The sequence below is a fragment of the Phyllobates terribilis genome, unplaced genomic scaffold, assembly GCF_046119375.1.
Source record: "Phyllobates terribilis strain yellow unplaced genomic scaffold, ASM4611937v1 Scaffold_5__5_contigs__length_657084704, whole genome shotgun sequence".
Taxonomy (NCBI): Eukaryota; Metazoa; Chordata; class Amphibia; order Anura; family Dendrobatidae; genus Phyllobates; species Phyllobates terribilis.
The window spans coordinates 15,587,706-15,606,573 of NW_027362765.1; the positions used below are offsets into that span (position 1 = coordinate 15,587,706).

The 18,868-nt window shown below is 41.6% G+C and overlaps 1 protein-coding gene across 5 annotated transcripts in view; it reads right to left on the reverse strand.

Moving 5' to 3' along the window:
• Nucleotides 1-11,187: 11,187 nt before the first annotated feature.
• The window catches only part of LOC141270514 (uncharacterized), an 87,139-nt gene continuing 79,458 nt past the window's right edge, over nt 11,188-18,868 (reverse strand). For 4 of the 5 annotated variants that reach the window (XM_073680533.1, XM_073680534.1, XM_073680537.1 and 1 more), the window contains one exon: nt 11,190-14,035. In XM_073680533.1, the coding sequence (XP_073536634.1) occupies nt 12,777-14,035 (1,259 nt within the window). In that variant the 3' untranslated portion in view covers nt 11,190-12,776. Of the gene's footprint in view, nt 14,036-18,868 lie in introns of all 5 variants that reach the window. The other variant, XM_073680532.1, reaches the window with a different exon arrangement.

The window sequence follows — 18,868 nt, forward strand, 5'->3', positions numbered from 1 at the left end:
CAGTCCGCCAGTCTGTCTATGGGCTCTGTCCGCCTGCTTACCTGGAAGCACCTGCCGTTACCTGCCGTGCCTACCAGCCAGCCTACCTGAAGGCTCCTGCCTGTTACCTGCCGTGCCTGCCAGCTCGCTTACCTAGAAGTACCTGCCTGTTACCTGCCGTGCCCACCAGCCAGCCTATCTCGATGGTCCAGATGGATGGAGTGGAGGATGGCTGGTTTATGGACACCCCATGCAAACACGGCTACGGCGCTAACAAGGAGGAGGTGGAGTAATGTTTTGGGCTTGAATCACGGGGAGAGAGATTGTCAGCCCTTTTAGGATCCCTGAAGGGCTAAAAATGAACTCCATAATGTATGCTGAGTTTCTCAAACAGCAGTTCCTTCCATGGTTCAAGAAGAAGAACCGTGCATTCCGCAGCAAGATCATTTTCTTGCATGATAATGCCCCGTCTCATGCTGCACATAACACATCTGCATCTCTGGCTGCTATGGGCATAAAAGGGGACAAACTTATGGTGTGGCACCCATGCTCCCCTGACCTCAACCCCATTGAGAACCTCTAGAGCATCATCAAAAGGAGTGTCTATGATGGCGGGAGGCAGTTCACATCTAAGCAACAGCTCTGGGAGGGTATTCTGCCCTCATGCAAAACAATTGAAGCAGAAACCATCCAAAACCTCACAAATTCAATGGACGAGAGAGTTCAGAAGCTCCTTTCGAACAAGCGGTCCTATGTGCAAATGTAACATCACCTAGAATAAAGTTTTGAGTTGAAAACTGTTTGATTTCAGTTTGTAATAACCTGCTAATGCTTATAATTTCAAAAATGACCATTTTTTTGTTCTTTATTAAAATGAAAAGGTTGAAAACTCTGCTGTGCATAATAATTTGGAACATGCATTTTGAGTGCAGTTTGAGTTTTTTATTTTTTTAAAAATATACTGTTATCATAGGCAGTTTGTACAAAAACCTTTCAATTGTACTCTAATAGTTATTTGACTGGAAAATTACAATGACTACAATTCATATAGGTAATTTGGGAAAATCTGAGAAAATATTATTTGCATAATAATTTGGAACACAGTGTAATTATCCCTGGCCCCTGATAACTGGAGCTATTTGTAGAAATATCTGTAACAGCAGCAGCAGACAGAACTGAAATGGAGCCTCTTGTGATGTATTATACACTGCAGTCTGCCACATACACTGCCTGCCTGCCTAGCTCTGATATACTGTATATATATGTTGTGGAATACCTATATTAACAGGACGTTTGATGGATCCTCTTGCTATTTGCACTGCAGTTTGCCACATACCCTGCCTACCTGCCTAATTCCTGCTATCACCACTGATTATATGCAGCTGGATTAGTCCTCAGAAGGACTGTTAGTTCAGATGGATATATAGATATATGTTGTGGAATACCTATACTAACTCTAAACAAGCAAATCTCTCCCTAGCTCAGCAGCATCTCTCCCTACTCTGCCTGTTTCCGGGGTAGACTGTGACGAGCATGGCAGTGCCCGGTCTTATATAAATCTGATGATGCTGTGCGGCCAGCCAATCACTGTAATGCCACAACCAACATGGCTACGGCATTACAGTGTGTTGCAGGCAATCCCTGCATGTTCATTAGCTCTCTAAAGAGCGCCAAACATGCAGGGAGTGGATCCAAACTCCCGCCCGAGCAACCAGGAAATACTTGCAGAGCGCCGAGCATCTCGAGCAGTGAGATGCTCGGGCGAGTACCGAGCACGTTCGCACATCACTAGTGATCACCTCTTCTCACAGTGGGCTTAACCACATCAATGATACAAAAGGAGATGTCTCTGGTTTCACCTCAATGTGCACTGTTCATGTCTCGCTAATGGGGTGTCTAGACCATGGCGTATATTGCCCAAATGCTACTCCACGCTCCTGCTAGACTCCCTCTTGTTCTTGCCTACATAATGTAGGGGGCAGGTGCAGGTGGTCATACAGTGCCTACAAGTAGTATTCAACCCCCTGCAGATTTAGCTGGTTGACACATGCGGAATTAACTTGGCATTGTGACATTTGTACTGTAGATCAGCCTGGAAGTGGGAAATGCACTGCAGCAAATTTTGTTTTTGCTTTTTTTTTTGTTTTTTTTTTTAAACGTTAAAAGTTAATTCAGAGTGTCATTTATTATTCAACCCCTCAAACCACAAGAATTCTGTTTGGTCCCCCTAAAGTATTAAGAAGTAGTTCAGGCACCAAGAATAATGAGCTTCACATGTGTGGATTAAAGATCTCTTTTGCCAGCCTTTTCTGACTATTTAAGACACTCCCCAAACTTGTGAACAGCACTCAGACATGGTCAACATGGGAAAGACAAAGGAGCATTCCAAGGCCATCAGAGACAAGATCGTGGAGGGTCACAAGGCTGGCAAGGGGTACAAAACCCTTTACAAGGAGTTGGGCCTACCTGTCTCCACTGTTAGGAGCATCATCCGTAAGTGGAAGACTTATGGAACTACTGTTAGCCTTCCACGGCCAGGACAGCCTTTGAAAGTGTCCTCCCGTGCCGAGGCCAGGCTTGTCCGAAGAGTCAAGGCTAACCAAAGGACAACAAGGAAGGAGCTCCGGGAAGATCTCATGGCAGTGGGGACATTGGTTTCAGTCAATACCATAAGTAACGTACTCCACCGCAATGGTCTCCGTTCCAGACGAGCCCGTAAGGTACCTTTTCTTTCAAAGCGTCATGTCAAGGCTCGTCTACAGTTTGCTCATGATCACTTGGAGGACTCTGAGACAGACTGGTTCAAGGTTCTATGGTCTGATGAGATCAAGATCGAGATCTTTGGTGCCAACCACACACGTGACGTTTGGAGACTGGATGGCACTGCATACGACCCCAAGAATACCATCCCTACAGTCAAGCATGGTGGTGGCAGGATCATGCTGTGGGGCTGTTTCTCTGCCAAGGGGCCTGACCATCTGGTCCGCATCCATGGGAAGATGGATAGCACAGCCTACCTGGAGATTTTGGCCAAGAACCTCCGCTCCTCCATCAAGGATCTTAAGATGGGTCGTAATTTCATCTTCCAACAAGACAACGACCCAAAGCACACAGCCAAGAAAACCAAGGCCTGGTTCAATAGGGAAAAAGTCAAGGTGTTGGAGTGGCCTAGTCAGTCTCCTGACCTTAACCCAATTGAAAACTTGTGGAAGGAGCTCAAGAATAAAGTCCACATGAGACACCCAAAGAACCTAGATAACTTGGAGAAGATCTGCATGGAGGAGTGGGCCAAGATAACTCCACAGACCTGTGCCGGCCTGATCAGGTCTTATAAAAGACGATTATTAGCTGTAATTGCAAACAGGGGTTATTCCACAAAATATTAAACATAGGGGTTGAATAATAATTGACCCACACTTTTATGTTTAAAATTTAATAAAATTCAACTGAGCAACATAACTTTTTGGTTTGTAAGATTTATGCTTCTGTTCATAAAACCTACTCTCGTTTGCAGTTTGAAGGCTCTAACTTATTTGCATCTTATCAAACCAGCTAAATCTGCAGGGGGTTGAATACTACTTGTAGGCACTGTATATACAAGTCCTGAGGTTTTACAGTTGGAATAATCCCTCTGGAAAAAGGTTTTACCCATGGAGGAACTCAAGAAAGGTCTACATGGTCTCATCCAATTACATGTACAACATTCTCCACATCTAAAGAAAAAGCAGATTCTTCTATCTAGCCATGTCCCCTTGGGTGCAGGATTTTTTTTCTGAAAACTGTGCACTAAATGGTCCCTTATTGACCAATTCTTTCTGAAAGTTATGGTGGGAGTAGATGCCTCAGCACCCTCAGGTCTGGGTTGGCCACAAGTACATTCCAGTGTTTTCTGAGGATATTAAAGATACTGTCACTCTGATTGTCGTAAGTTCCAATCACACGTGTTATCCCATCTTTTTCTTGGTCTCTTGGTTAGGTATGGAGAAGTGTCTGTCTCTCTCGTTTTTCTACAAACGATCGTGCAGAATCCAAAATGTACTGTGGGTACCTTCTTCCCTGAATCTGGTGCTCATGTCTATTGCATGTATATTAAAATCTGTGACATTAGAACAGTTCCTTCTCAACCGTAAAAATTGGCCCTTGGGTATTCCTTATTTAGGGGGATGGGGTGGTGGCTATCCCACTTCAGTAGTTTGTTAGTGCATGTAGGTTTATGGTAGATGAGCGTCGCTAGGGTCCCATCCCTTTCTTTCTTGATTAGTACATCGAGAAAGGCAACTGATTATAATTACCCTCCGATGTCAATCCCTGACAAATTCTCAAGAAATTGTTCACTCTTCCCTGACCAGATGATAAAAATGTTGTCACTATATCTATACCATACCCAAATATATGGATGCCACCACTTATGATCATCCCTGAATATTGTGGTTTCCTCCCACCAGCCCAGGAATAGGTTAACATGCGAGGGTGCACAGGGGCTCCCCATTGCAGTACCCCTAAGTTGGTGGGAGTACTTCCTGTCAAAAAGAAAGAAATTATGAGTAAGTGTGAATTTTAGAAGATCCTCCATGAAGTCATTATGTCTACTACACTCTATTGATCTCGATTTCAAGAAATATCTTACTCCTCTGATACCATCCTCATGCGGTATATTACTGTACAAAGCCTCGACTAGATTTTAAAGTGGCGAGGAATTGTGTTGAGCCTGTGTACTACCTCTCTAGGTATGTTGATGCCCTGATTGACCTCTGGATGATGTCCTGACTCACTCTCTTCTAGCTTGCATGCAACACCACTATAACATGGATAACACCAATATTATGGATCTGTGTTATCTACAGGATACACTGACCTTAAGTGAGGTGAAAACCTCCAATTTTTTTTTTTTGTTGTTACTGAAAATACTCAACAACAAAACGATCCCTTAAGCCTTTATGCACTTTTACAAAAATAATAATTTTATATTGCAGCCAAAGGGTTACCACATTTTTCGGACTATAACACACCCTTTTTTCCTCCAAAATTTTGGAGGAAAATGGGGGGTGCGTCTTATAGTCCGAATACTATATACCTATATACTGTATGGCTGTGGTGGGTAAGCTGGTGGGGAGCGACTGCGTGGGATCAGCGAGCAACAGGAGGCAGCAGCCGCCTGCTGCAGCCTACCCTGTGCCCGCTACTAAAGAAAATGAATATTCCCTGCTCCCCACGCCCATGGGCGTGGAGAGCAATGAATATTCATTTCTCTTAATAGCCGGCACACTGGAGCCACAGCGCAGCTCCTGCTGTCGCTCTGCGGTCTGTGTGCCCGCTATTAAAGCTCATGAATATTCTCTACAACCCACTCCCATGGGTTGTAGTGAATATCCATGGTCTTTAATAGCGGGCATATAGACCGCAGAGCGCAGCAGGAGCCGCGCTGCAGTACAGTGTGCCGGCTATTGAACAGACTGAATGGTCACTGCTCCCCACACACAGAGTCCCGGCGTGGGGAGCAGTGACTATTCCAGCACAGCGTCTCACACTGTGTGAGGGCGCATGGCAGTGAGAATGTCGGCAGCAGAGCGGGACAGCGCTGGAGGAGAGAGGAGGTGAGTATGATTGTTTATTTTTTTGTAGGCAGCGTGATGGGGACTCAGAGGGTGCCATGCATAAGAGGATCGGGGCTCAGAGGGTGCCATGCATACCAGGATGGGGGCTCAGAGGGTGCCATGCATACCAGGATGGGGGCTCAAGGCGTGCCAAGCATACAAGGATGGGGGCTCAAGGGGTGCCATGCATACCAGGATGGGGGCTCAAGGGGTGCCATGCATACCAGGATGGGGGCTCAGAGGGTGCCATTCATACCAGGATGGGGGCTCAAGGCGTGCCAAGCATACAAGGATGGCGGCTCAAGGGGTGCCATGAATACCAGGATGGGGGCTAAAGGGGTGCCGTGCATACCAGGATGGGGGCTCAGAGGGTGCCATGCATACCAGGATGGGGGCTCAAGGCGTGCCAAGCATACAAGGATGGGAGCTCAAGGGGTGCCATGCATACCAGGATGGGGGCTCAAGGGGTGCCATGCATACCAGAATGGGGAATCAAGGGGTGCCATGAATACCAAGATGGGGTATAAAGGGGTGCCATGCATACCAGGATGGGGGATCAAGGGGTCCCATGCATACCAGGATGGGGATGAGGGCCAGGTATACCAGGATGGGATGGGAGCCACTTATACCAGGAAGGAGGGGCCATACATACCAGGATGAAGGATATTAACAGAATTGGGGGACATTACCCCAATACCAGTGTCAGCATCAGACCCCCTCCCCCATAACAGGGCATCATGACCACATTTTTTTTTCCTATTTTCCTCCTTTAAAACCAAGGTGCGTCTTATGGTCCAGTGCGTCTTATAGTCCGAAAAATACGGTATATTGCTTGTTACTGATAATTTTTTACATTAGATGATTTGTGTGTTTAATTGTTTTTGTATTAGACGATCTATAATGTTTTGCTCCTATTCCCTGCTACCAAGGTGGAGTATAGGACTGGTGGAAGTGAACTAAATCAGCCAATTACAAATTGTTTCCAACTGACGATGTTTTGCATGAATGTATAAAACCATCTGGAGTCATTGTAAAAGTATATCTGCGTGATGAAGGAGCTAGACCAGCTCCGAAATGCGTGGCACTAAATAAAAGCCTTTTAATAGTACCCAAGTGGTATTTTACTAGTGTTGAGCGAGTATGTTCTGTTAACCCTTTCGCCGAGTATGCTCGGGCGAGCACAGAGTAGTTACAGCTGCTCGGTGTTATGTTTAAATCACACCCGCGTGCATGATTTGCGACTGTTTGACAGCTTTATTACATGTGAGGAATGATTGTTTCTTTTGCATTCCTCACATGTAATAAAGCTGTCAAACAGTCGCAAATCATGCACGCGGGAGCGATTCAACCATATCACCGAGCAGCTGTAATTACTCGGAGCTTGGCCCGAGCATACTGGCCGAAAGAGTTAACAGAACATACTCGCTCAACACTAATTTTTACCTATTCCTCTGTGGCAGCGCTGAATCAAATCACCCATCATGTTTATCCCTGGAATTTCCTTCTGGATCTTCTGCCGAGTCCAGCGGGTGGAGAAGCAGCCATCAGACTGATTTCACACTTTTCTCTTGCCTGCCTTGTACAACACACTCAGGTGAGAATCTTGAGATCTGTGCCTGTTTAGTATGATCCGCGCAAGGTGCGCTTGTCCTTCTATTTTCTCTTAGTGTCACGCTGTCTCTGTATACTGGAGGTAGGGGGCCTAAGCTGACCCTAAGCTGGGGCCCTGACTAATCCCTCAACCTGGAGGTACTGTTAAAGGTACAGAGGTCCAGGCCGCCAGCGTAACCCCTACCTCCTGAAGATCCCTGCACCTCAGTAATCTAGTCCTGAGAAGGACCCCGATCACAACCAAAGGGAACAAGAAATAATATGCCCAAACACAGTATTTAGACGAACGAGACAGTACAAGGGAAAAACCAAAACCACCTTGCATACAAACAACTTCTCAACTACAACAGAGGGAAAACCAACGGGAAAGGAGATAAATGATAAAGCGAGGAAAGGGAAAAAACACTTCCAAATACACTTATCTCAGCAACTCCAAACACCACGATCCGCTCTGTCAGTCTGAATGAAATGCTTTCACCGACACCTCCCAAACAGACCAGCAGGTATATGAAGGAGTCTCACTACAGAAGTATTGATTGCAGCTGGGCGAGGCTGGACCTCATCTAGCCCAGAGAGAGAGAGAGAATTAACTCCCTCACTGCCGAGAAACACAAAGCACCAACAAGTCAGCTGCGAGAAGTCAGGCTGTGTACTCGTGACGATCTTCGTGGCAACACACCCGTGACACTTAGCTGAGGTGAAGTGAGGCCTGCAGTTCTTTGGATGTTGTGGGGTCTTTTGTGACCTCTTGGATGAGTTGTCACTGCGCTCTTGGGGTAATTTTGGTCGTCCGCCCACTCCTGGGAGGGTTCACCAATGTTCCATATTTTCGCCATTTGTGGATAATGGCCCTCACTGTGGTTTGCTGGAGTCCCAAAGCTTTAGAAATAGCTTTATGACCTTTTTTCCAGACAGAGATCTCAATTACTTTATCATTTGTTCCTGAATTTCTTTGGATCACAGCATGTCTAGCTTTTGAGGATCTTTTGGTCTACTATGCTTTGTCAGGCAGGTCCTAGTTAAGTGATTTCTTTATTGAGAACAGGTGTGGCATTAATCAGGCCTGTGTGTGGCTAGGGAAATTGAACTCGGCTTCCCAAAGTTGTGATAAACTACAGTTAAAACATAAATTAAGGGGAGGCAATCACTTTTTCACACAGGGCCCTGTAGGTTTGGATTTCTTTTTCCCTTAATAATAAAGACCTTCATTTAAAAACTTCATTTTGTGCTTACTTGTGTTATCTTTGTCTAACATTTAAATTTGTTTTGTGATCTGAAACATTTAAGTGTGACAGACATGCAAAAGCATAAGAAATCAGGAAGAAGGCAAACACTTTTTCACACCACTGTACCTAAAGATGCTATTGATATGAAATTCTCACCAAATGTCGTTAACAACCCATCCAATCCACACAGGCAAAGAAATCAAATCATAGATGGCCATAAGTTATGTGTCATACTGAGAGGTGACACATGGAAAAAGTATTGAACTCGCTTACTGAAATGTATTTAATTCTTCATACAAAAACCTTTGTTGTTGATGAAGCTTCAAAACATCTCCTGTATGGAGAAACTAGTTGCATGCATTACTCATGTGTAACTTTGGCTCATTTTTCCACACTCTTCAAATCCTGAAGGTCCCATAAGCTCTTTCTATGAACTCTGAGCTTTAGTTCCTTCCATAAATGTCCTGTTGGGTTCAGGTCAGGTGATTGCCTGGGCCATTCCAGCAGATTTATTTTCTTTCTCTGAAATCACTTGAGAATTTCCTTGGCTGTGTGTTTGGAATCATTGTCTTGATGAAATGTAAACCCTTGTTACATCATCCTGCTGGTAGAAGGCAGCAGATTTTTATCAATAATGTCTCGGCATATTTGTCAACCTTCCTTCAATTATATGAAGTTTGCCAGTGCCGTATGCTGAAAAATAGCCCCACACCATGATATTCCCACCTCCAAACTTCACTGTTGATATTGTGTTTTTGGGCTGATATGCAATACCTTTTGGTCTCCAAACGGTATAAATTATAGCATCCAAAGAGTTAAATTTTAGTCTCATCTGACAAGACTATTTTCACATTCTTGTCTAAATGTTGCTCAGCAAACTTTAAATGCACTTGAACATGCTTTTTGTTCAGGATGAAGACTTGCGTGGAAAGAGTGCATACAGGCCATGGAGGTTGAGTGCATTACTTATAGTTTTCTTTGAAACAATTGTATCTGCTGATTCTACGGTAGGTCTATCTGTAGCTCTCCTCAGGTAATCCTTGGCTCTTGGACAATTTTTTGGATAATTTTTTTCACTCCTCTGTCTGCAAATTGTCTCTTCAGAGAGGAAGAGTACTAGAACTCTAGTGCCACCTATAGGAAGTCGCAATCCTAAAAGTCAATATTGACTCTCCAATGAGCCTTGTCACATGACAGGATAAATAGCCAAAACCAAAATCTCAATTTGCAGACACTGTGTTTCGGGGTACTGACCCTCATCAGTGCAAAGTGTGAGATATGGTTTGGCTGGAGTCAGATGCCTGTCACCCAGTGTGAGAAAATGCCATACACAAGAGAACAATAAAAGTTCTCTGCATTAGATCATATACATATAACTCAAAGGGGAAAGCGAGTTTCACACTCGATACAAAATGAAGTCAGGGCCTGTCTCACCCTAGCTTGGTCCGGCACAGTGTCCCTGCCTCGCCGTGGAGGTTGGCACCCTAGCTTGTACACAAAGTTGCTCAACAATGGCGGGCCCTAGGAGACCCTTATAAATCTCCGATCTTAACCCCTTCACCCTGGGACATTTTCCATTTTTGCGCTTAAGTTTTTTGCTCCTCTTCTTCCCAAAGCCATAACTTTTTCATTTTTCAGTCAATATGGCCGTGTGAGGACTTATTTTTGTGGGATAAGATGTACGTTTGAACGACACCATTCGTTTTACCATATATTGTACTGGAAACCGGGAAAAAAATTCCAAGTGCGGTGAAATTGCAAAAAAAGAGCAAAGCCACAGTTGTTTTGGTTTTTTTTTTACCACGTTCACTAAATGCTAAAACTGACCTGCCATTATTATTCTCCAGGTAATTATGAGTTTGTAGATATTAAACATATATGTTATTTTTTATTTAAGTTGTGAAAAAAAAATCCAAAGTTTGTTAAAAAAAAAAAAAAAAGTTGCTATTTTCTGAGACCCATAGCGTCTCCATTATTTGGGATCTGGGGGCGGGTGAGAGCCTTTTTTTTTGCACGTCAAGCTGACGTCTTGATACCATTTTGAGGGCGATTTGATGTTTTAATCGCCATTTATTGCATTTCATTGCAATGTTGGGTCGACCAAAAAAAATTAATTCTGGCGTTTTGATTTTCTTTTCTCGTAACGCCGTTTACCGATCGGATTAATTCTTTTTTTTGTATTGATAGATCGGGCAATTCTAAATGCGGCGATACCAAACATGTGTAGTATTTGTGATCTTTTTTATTGATTTCATTTTGAATGGGGTGAAAGGGGGGTGATTTAAACTTTCAGAATTTTTTAATTTTATATTTTTAAAAACTTTTTTTTTAATTTTTTTTTTTACCTTTTACTTGCTTCAATAGTGTCCATCAGAGACTAGAAGCTGCGATCATCAGATCTCCTGTGTGTAGCGGAAATACTCACTTGCTTTGAGCACTGACCACTGGGAGGCGCTCATAGCATCCTGGCAATGACAACCGCAGGGGTCTCCTGCAGACGCTGAGTTGTCATGTCAATCCATCGGCGACCCGAGGTCATGTGACACGGGCGGCGATGTGCAGGACTAATGACGCCCTTACGCCACGGCCATTTTAAATGCCGCTGTTAAGAGATTGACAGCGACATTTAACTATTTAACAGCGATCCACCCGCGGTTGTTAGAGGCACATGACAGCTCCTCAGATCAGCTGTCATGTCCCCGGAAAGGTGCAGGTTCTTATATATGTAACGAACACAGAAAGCAGCAGGGCGAAAAGAGAAAAAAATGTAACCTATGTGCCGCCTCCACTGGAATAAAAAGCAGCCTCAACGCGTTTCTCCTCTGTTATGTAGTTCATCAAGAGGCTCAAGGAACAGTGTCAGAGTCTTCACATCTGCGATATGCAACCAGGTCATAGCAAAAATTGTTGGCAAAATGACTTTTTCTCTTGCACCTATATATATTTAGAAAATTTATTGAATTTTTGTGGAAATGGATCCTTCCACGCTGGCTGATTAAGACTTTTTTAAGATTAATAATCAAGAAAGATATGAAAAAGCCGTCACATTTTTTTCCGCACAGGATTCCCACTGATCAATATAACTTAAAGGATCATGTGAAAAATTTGGAGAAACAAATGACCATCAGAATAAAAATGTGGTGGATTTCAACTACATTACAGACTTATCTAGATAAAAGCATGATTCCACGTGGTTGCGAATAAAAAAACATCCAACATTTATATACAATGATGAATTTCTCACAGCATTGGGTGGTATTCTTTCAGATTGCTCTATCAAATTAACACAACTTATTATTACATTTCAAAAAACTAAAATGGATGTGGTAGAAATCACCATTAAAGAAATAGAAAACAGCTTGACTGGAACATATACAGACGGATTACTATACAGCTACAAAAAAAAAAGAATCAATGATAATCTAAGTAAACTGGAGGATACTATTACTGCTATGAAAAAGACAAAATTTAAATGAGATATACAAGATTATGAAAACAACATGGTTTACAATTGGCACCAATATAATCGTGGGACGGGAAATCAAAATCTCTACTAAAAACAAACAATAAAAAAACGGGATTCAGACGCAACATCAATAATCGACGTGTAAGCTTTTCATCTACTGAGTATGAATCCACTGATGGCAATACTGATTATGGTTATTCTGATCATATTTTAAAACAGAGCTAAAAAAATGCTAATCAAGAAACCAGAGAAGATTATCCATCTCAAAAATGTAAGCAATATAATAATAATATAACCTACATGAATAACAAACCAGTATTTTTTTCTACCCGATATAGTACTAATTATTAATAGATTGTGAACATTATAATGAGAAATGTACCTATTGAATACATGGATGAAGCACTCAAAAATATTTTGCAGAAAGGGTGTAAATTTGTCTATAAACATGGTACAACCATTGGTAATTTATGTTTCCCCTAGTGACCACACAGATAAAGGTAAAAAAAATGATGCAAATGGGAGAAATTGGTTATCCACCACTGGGTCCTATAAATGTGGACAAAAATCTTGCGGATTAGGAATATATATGTTTAATACCAAAACTAGCATATCCTCTGCTGATGGTAAAGAGTATAAAATTGATTCTTTTATCAATTGTGACAGCACCTATGTAGTATATGCCATTACATGCACTAAGTGCAACATGCAATATGTTGGTTGTACAACAAGAAAATTACGGAAACGCATCTCAGAACATAGTAGTAGACAACCCCTTTAAAGAAGATACAAATTTCAGTTAAAACATTGTGAACATGAAAAAGGCTTCTCCCCTGTGTGACTTCTCTGATGTTTGTTAAAAGTTGATTTCCGTGTAAAATATTTCCCACATAAAGAACATTAAAAAGGCTTCTCCCCTGTATGACTGCTTTGATGACCAAGAAGAGATGATTTCTTCACAAAAGATTTTTCACATTCTGAACATGAAAAAGGCTTCTCCCCTGTGTGAGTTCTCTGGTGCCTAACAAGATCTGATTTCTGGTTAAAACATTTCAAACATTCTGAACACGAAAAAGACTTCTTCCCTGTGTGAGTTCTCTGGTGCTTAAGAAAATCAGATTTTTGCAGAAAACATTTCCCACACGCTGAACAGGAAAAAGACTTCTCCCCTGTGTGAGTTCTCTGGTGCTTAAGAAAATCTGATTTCTGTATAAAACATTTCCCACATTCTGAACAGGAAAAAGGCTTCTCCCCTGTGTGAGTTCTATGGTGCTTAAGAAAATCTGATTTCTGGAGAAAACGTTTCCCACATTCTGAACAGGAAAAAGGCTTCTCCCCTGTGTGAGTTCTTTGGTGTATAACAAGACTCCATTTTTGGTTAAAACATTTCCCACATTCTGAACATAAAAAAGGCTTCTCCCCTGTGTGAGTTCTCTGATGTTTGATAAGACTTGATTTCTCTGTAAAACATTGTCCACATTCCGAACATGAAAATGGCTTCTCCCCTGTGTGAATTCTCTGATGTGTAACAAGAGTTGATTTATGTACAAAACATTTCCCACATTCTGAACATGAAAATGGTTTCTCCCCTGTGTGGGTTCTCTGGTGACTAGCAAGATGCGATTTATCTCGATAACATTTTCCACATTCTGAACATGAAAACGGCTTCTCCCCTGTGTGGGTTTTTTGGTGACTAGCAAGATTTGCTTTCTGGTTAAAACATTTCCCACATTTTGAACATGAAAATGGCTTGTCCCCTATGTGAATTCTCTCATGCCTAACAAGATCTGATTTCTGGTTAAAACATTTCCCACACATTGAACAAAACAATCTATTCTTTGCTGTGTGAATTTTTTGATGTTTAAGAAAAGACTTTTCGAGGGTAAAACTATTTCCATATTCTGAACGTGAAAATGGCTTCTTTGCTTTAGGATCAGTTTGTTTTTTAAAGCTTATTTTGTAACTTTGATTTTCCTTAGTAGTTGTTATTGAATCAGAAGACAAGACTTGTTTCATAGGATCAGACAATAGAGTGTTGCTGTGAAGGGATGATATTATATCTGGAGTAATGGCATTCACTTCAATTGTATCCTGCGGGATCCCAAGATCATTAAAAGTTGCAGATGTCAGCTGTCCCTCAGATCTCCTGGTACAGTCATCTGCCAAGGATAAAACCAATTATCATTTTTGAATAAAATAACATTGAATTTTTATCTTTTTGAACTTGAACATTTCTACTTAAACTGTCCATAAAAATAGGAAGTTCTGTAAAAATATTGAATCATTCACCAAGACCATGACAGTTCACAGTCTAATAGAAAACCTCATAGTATGAACCAGTAGGGCGTGGTGTTCAACTATTTGTTCATTTTGCCTCCCATGTAATAAAAAGCCACTAAACAATGTTCTGTAGGTGAAAATAATACCAATAAAAACTTCTATTCATCTCACAAAAACAAGACCCCACTCAGGTTTATCATGTCAGTGGAAAAACAGAGGTTTCCATATTATAAGTAGCTCAAAAGGTTTTTGAAAAGCAACATGGCTTCCATAAACCAATGCAGCAATCTCCGCTCTTCCAAAGTCAAATCTCCCCCTTTCTTCTGAGCCTTTCAGTGTACCCAAACCACATTTAGTATCCTTGTATTTGACATTACTATAGTGAGTAGAACCCACTTAATTTACAGTGTGTCTCCTGGAGCACAATCTGGGCACTATGTGTTGGCTAATAAAATGTCATATTCGCAATTTTCACTCTCCAACATCCACTGCGTGCTAATTTCCAGAAAGTGGCTGTGGAGTCAAAATAGTCATTACTCTTATAGATTAATTCACTGAGGGTTATCATTTCAAAAATGGAGTCACTACCTCTTGAACCTCATCAAGAGAATGCCAAAAGTGTGCAAAGCAGTCATCAAAGCAAAAGGTGGCTACTTTGAAGAACCTAGAATATAAGACATATTTTCAGTTGTTTCACACTTTTTTGTTAAGTATATAATTCCACATGTGTTAATTCATAGTTTTGATGCCTTCAGTGTGAATGTACAATTTTCATAGTCATGAAAATGCAGAAAAACCTTTAAATGAGAAGGTGTGTCCAAACGTTTGGTCTATATTGTATGTGCGCATATCTGTGTACCATATGCGTGTGTGTGCATGCCTGCGTACCGTGTGTGCATGTCTGCATACTGTATGTGCGTGCATGTCTACGTAATGTGTGTGTGCATGTCTGCGTACTGTGTACATGTCTGCTTGTGCATGTTTGCGTACTGTGTACTTGTGCATGTCTGCCTACTGTGCATGTCTGCGTACGTGTGCATGTCTGTGTACTGTATGCGTGTGCATGTCTGAGTAATGTGTGTGCTTGAATGTCTGCGTACTGTGTGTGTGTGCGTGAGCATGTCTGCTTACTGTACATGTGTGCATGTCTGCATATGTGAAGGATGAGGGGACAGCCTGGGCCCTGTGTTGTATACCTATATTTCTCCGCTGTATCTGTGCATAATGAACTGTAGTATGTGTTAAAGGGGCCCACTGAGACTCTTTCGCACGGAGCCCACAGAAACCTGAAGCCGGCAATGGACCTGAAGGTGCCTCGTTCATCTGTACAAACAATTATACGCAAGTACAAACAAGATGGGAATGTCTAGTCATCATACCGCTCAGGAAGGAGACAAGTTCAGTGTCCCAGAGATGAACGTGCTTTGGTCCGACATGTGCATATCAACCCAAGGACAAAAGAAAAAGACCTTGTGAAGATGATGGCGGAAGCTGGTAAGATTGTATCAATATCCACAGTGAAACGAGTACTGTATCAAATGGGCTGAAAGGCCGCTCTACCAGGAAGAAGCCATTACTCCAAAAGAAACATAAAAAGCCAGATTAATGTTTGCAAATGCACGAAGGAACAAAGACCTTAATTTTTGGAGACATGTCCTGTGGTCTGATGAAACTAAAATTTTACTTTTTGGGCATAATGACCATCGTTACGTTTGGAGGAAAAAGGGAGAAGCTTGGAAGCCTAAGAACACCATCCCAACTGTGAAACACAGGGGTGGCAGCATCATGTTGTGGGGTTGTTTTGCTGCAGAAGGGACTGGTGCACTTCACAAAATAGATGGCATCATGAGAAAAGAAGATTATGTGGCAACACTGAAGCAACATCTCAAGACATCAGCCAGGAAATTAAAGCTTGGGCGGAAATGGGTCTTCCAAATGGACAATGACTCGAAGCATACTGCCAAAATGGTAACAAAGTGGCTTAAGGATAACAAAGTCAATGTTTTGGAGTGGCCATCACAAAGCCCTGATCTCAATCCTATTGAAAATTTATAGGCAATGCTAAAAAGGCAGGTGCGAGCAAGGCGACCTACAAACCTGGATCAGTTACACCAGTTATATCAGGAAGAATGGGCCCAAATTCTGACCAACTATTGTGAGAAGCTTGTGGAAGGATATCCCAAACGTTTGACCCAAGTCATTCAGTTTAACAGCAATGGTACCAAATACTAATGAAATGTATGTAAACTTTTGACTTTGCAGTAAGTAATAAAAATGCCTTAAAACATTCTCTCTCTCATTATTCTGGCATTTGGCAAATATTAAAAATTATGGTAATCCTAATTGACCTAAAAAGGGAAAGGTTGATTCCGATTTCATGTCAGGTATTGAGAAAAACATGCATATGTGTTTTTTTATATAGTGTTGTAGTATGAACATGAAAAATGGCTATTTTATATTTCAAATCCATATTGAAATAAATACTAATTAGACATGTCAGCATTTGTAGGTATCTTACCTCAGCAGACTAGGGGTCATTAGTCCAGACATACTAAAACATAGCATTAGTTTAAATTTGCTAACAGTCTGAGGTTTAATCTTTATTACTGAAGGCAATTAGCCTTTTGTATACGCTGTGTTTGCTAGAACCAGAGACAGACTATTGCACAAAATTGTAAATAAGACTACAGGCATATGACTTAAGATGGAGACGCTTATTGTAGTACCAAAAATGTAAATGGCTATCTGAAACGCATTATGATGTATCCAACCTTTAATCAATATTCTGATTATATATTCTGTGTTAAGGTATAATTTATCTGTGAATGTATCTCACTCATACATAGCTTTTTAACACAATATACTGTCTGGGAAGAAAACCTTGTTCTGATTTATAACCCGGTATAGGATTTACTCTTATCATATGTAAACATTATGACAGAAGAATGGTCCGTGAAAAGGTCTTGTCCGGCATTGCTTATCTGTGATAGCTAGCCACTGTCACAGGATTGGAATGCTGGACAACAACCTATGAATTTTCATGCTTACATAATATTAGACTGGGTAAGCCTTTTTGTAAAATGTATAAAGCTGATGAAGAATTCAGTTATGGCAGAAGCATTGTGGACCTGTGAAGAGGACGCTCTTCACAGTGTAGGACCTAGTACGCATTCTCTGCCCATTGCTGAACGCTTCTCCAGCTGAAGTTTCCAGACAGATGATGTACATGCTACTAGGGAAATCTTTTTCTTCTTCTATCTAATAGTAAGTATGTAACCTTTATAAGTATTTAACCTTAGTTACCTTAGTAATCTACAAAAGTGTACGCAATATCATAATATCATACTATTCCTTTGATTCTGCATTTTATCTTTCAAATTAACTGTTGTATATAAAATTGCGTTATATTACAAGTGGTTGCCTTCTTTAAAGCCGTATCCGAACCTTATTGCTAAAAACTTGGCAATACATAATTTGGCGTAGTCAGCAGGATACGCAGAAGGCTCAGAAGTTCCTTTTATTGGAAAGTAGAAAGGACTCTGTGTTATAGTGTGATATTGCGTAAAACATGCCTCTCTTTAACAAAAAAGAAGTTGTAAGTGTTTCTGTAGAAATTCCAGGGTGGGAGCGGGCTCCTTACCATATTTTGGCCAAAGAGTGGTCGCAATGTGTTGGATTAAGTGAATCATGGGGCAAATGTTTGAATGATGCTGAACCTGATGATGTGGTTGCAAGCTTGCAAAAAGTGAGAGTAAAAAAAAAACAGGAATTGGGTGCTGTGAGCAGGAGAGGATGGATTTTGTTACATGCTTATAAGAGACAGCATGAGGAACGGCTTCAATTGCTGCAAAGAATGCAAGTGTTAGAACAACAAAGGTGTGAAATGCAGAGCGCTTTGACAATGGTGCAATATCAGAATAGGCTGCTAATGGATAAATGTGATGGGTATCAACATGTCGCAGAAAAGGCAGCAGTACGTGTAGCTCAGTACAAATATAAAAAGAGACGGGGTAAAGTGAATAAGAAAAAGGTGGCTTTGGCCATAGCCAAGGCTGGGGTTCAGTGGGATCCCGATCAATGGGATGGTGATGTGTGGGATTCCACTGACTCTGATTTTGAACAAGATGAGTACTTCAATGAGCAGAGGGAGATTGATCCTCCTGCTGACTCAGTGAACGTGCATCCTATACATCGCAGACGGATCATAGACACCCCTGCAGGTAGACAGCAGAGAGATGTGATGGAGGATTTCAGTCAAGAAGAACTCAATGACCTTCATGATCATTTTTCCCAAAAATCTAATGAATCCTTAATTACCTGGGCAGTTAGGTTATGGGAGACAGGAGCCCATGGGGTTCAGCTGGATATGGTAGATGGTCCAAAGTTTGTGCAGCTGAGTCATGAACCTGTAGTGAAGGAAGCATTCCGCACACTGCAGATTCGGCAGCCCCATGTAGTCTGCAGTATGCTGGATGTTGTGGCTGTGGCATTGCAGCATAAATATCCATCTGAAGCAGATTGGCCCCCTAATGAGAAGCCATGGTTTACTTTAAAAGATTGTTCTCAGATGCTAAAGGAAGAAGCTATGAAAAATGCCATTTCTGCAGATACATATGACACTTACATGGATGTCCTTGTCAGTGTGTCTGTCAGAAATCGTATAATTAGGGCTGCTCCTCCAGCTTATAAACATATAATGATGACCCTGATGG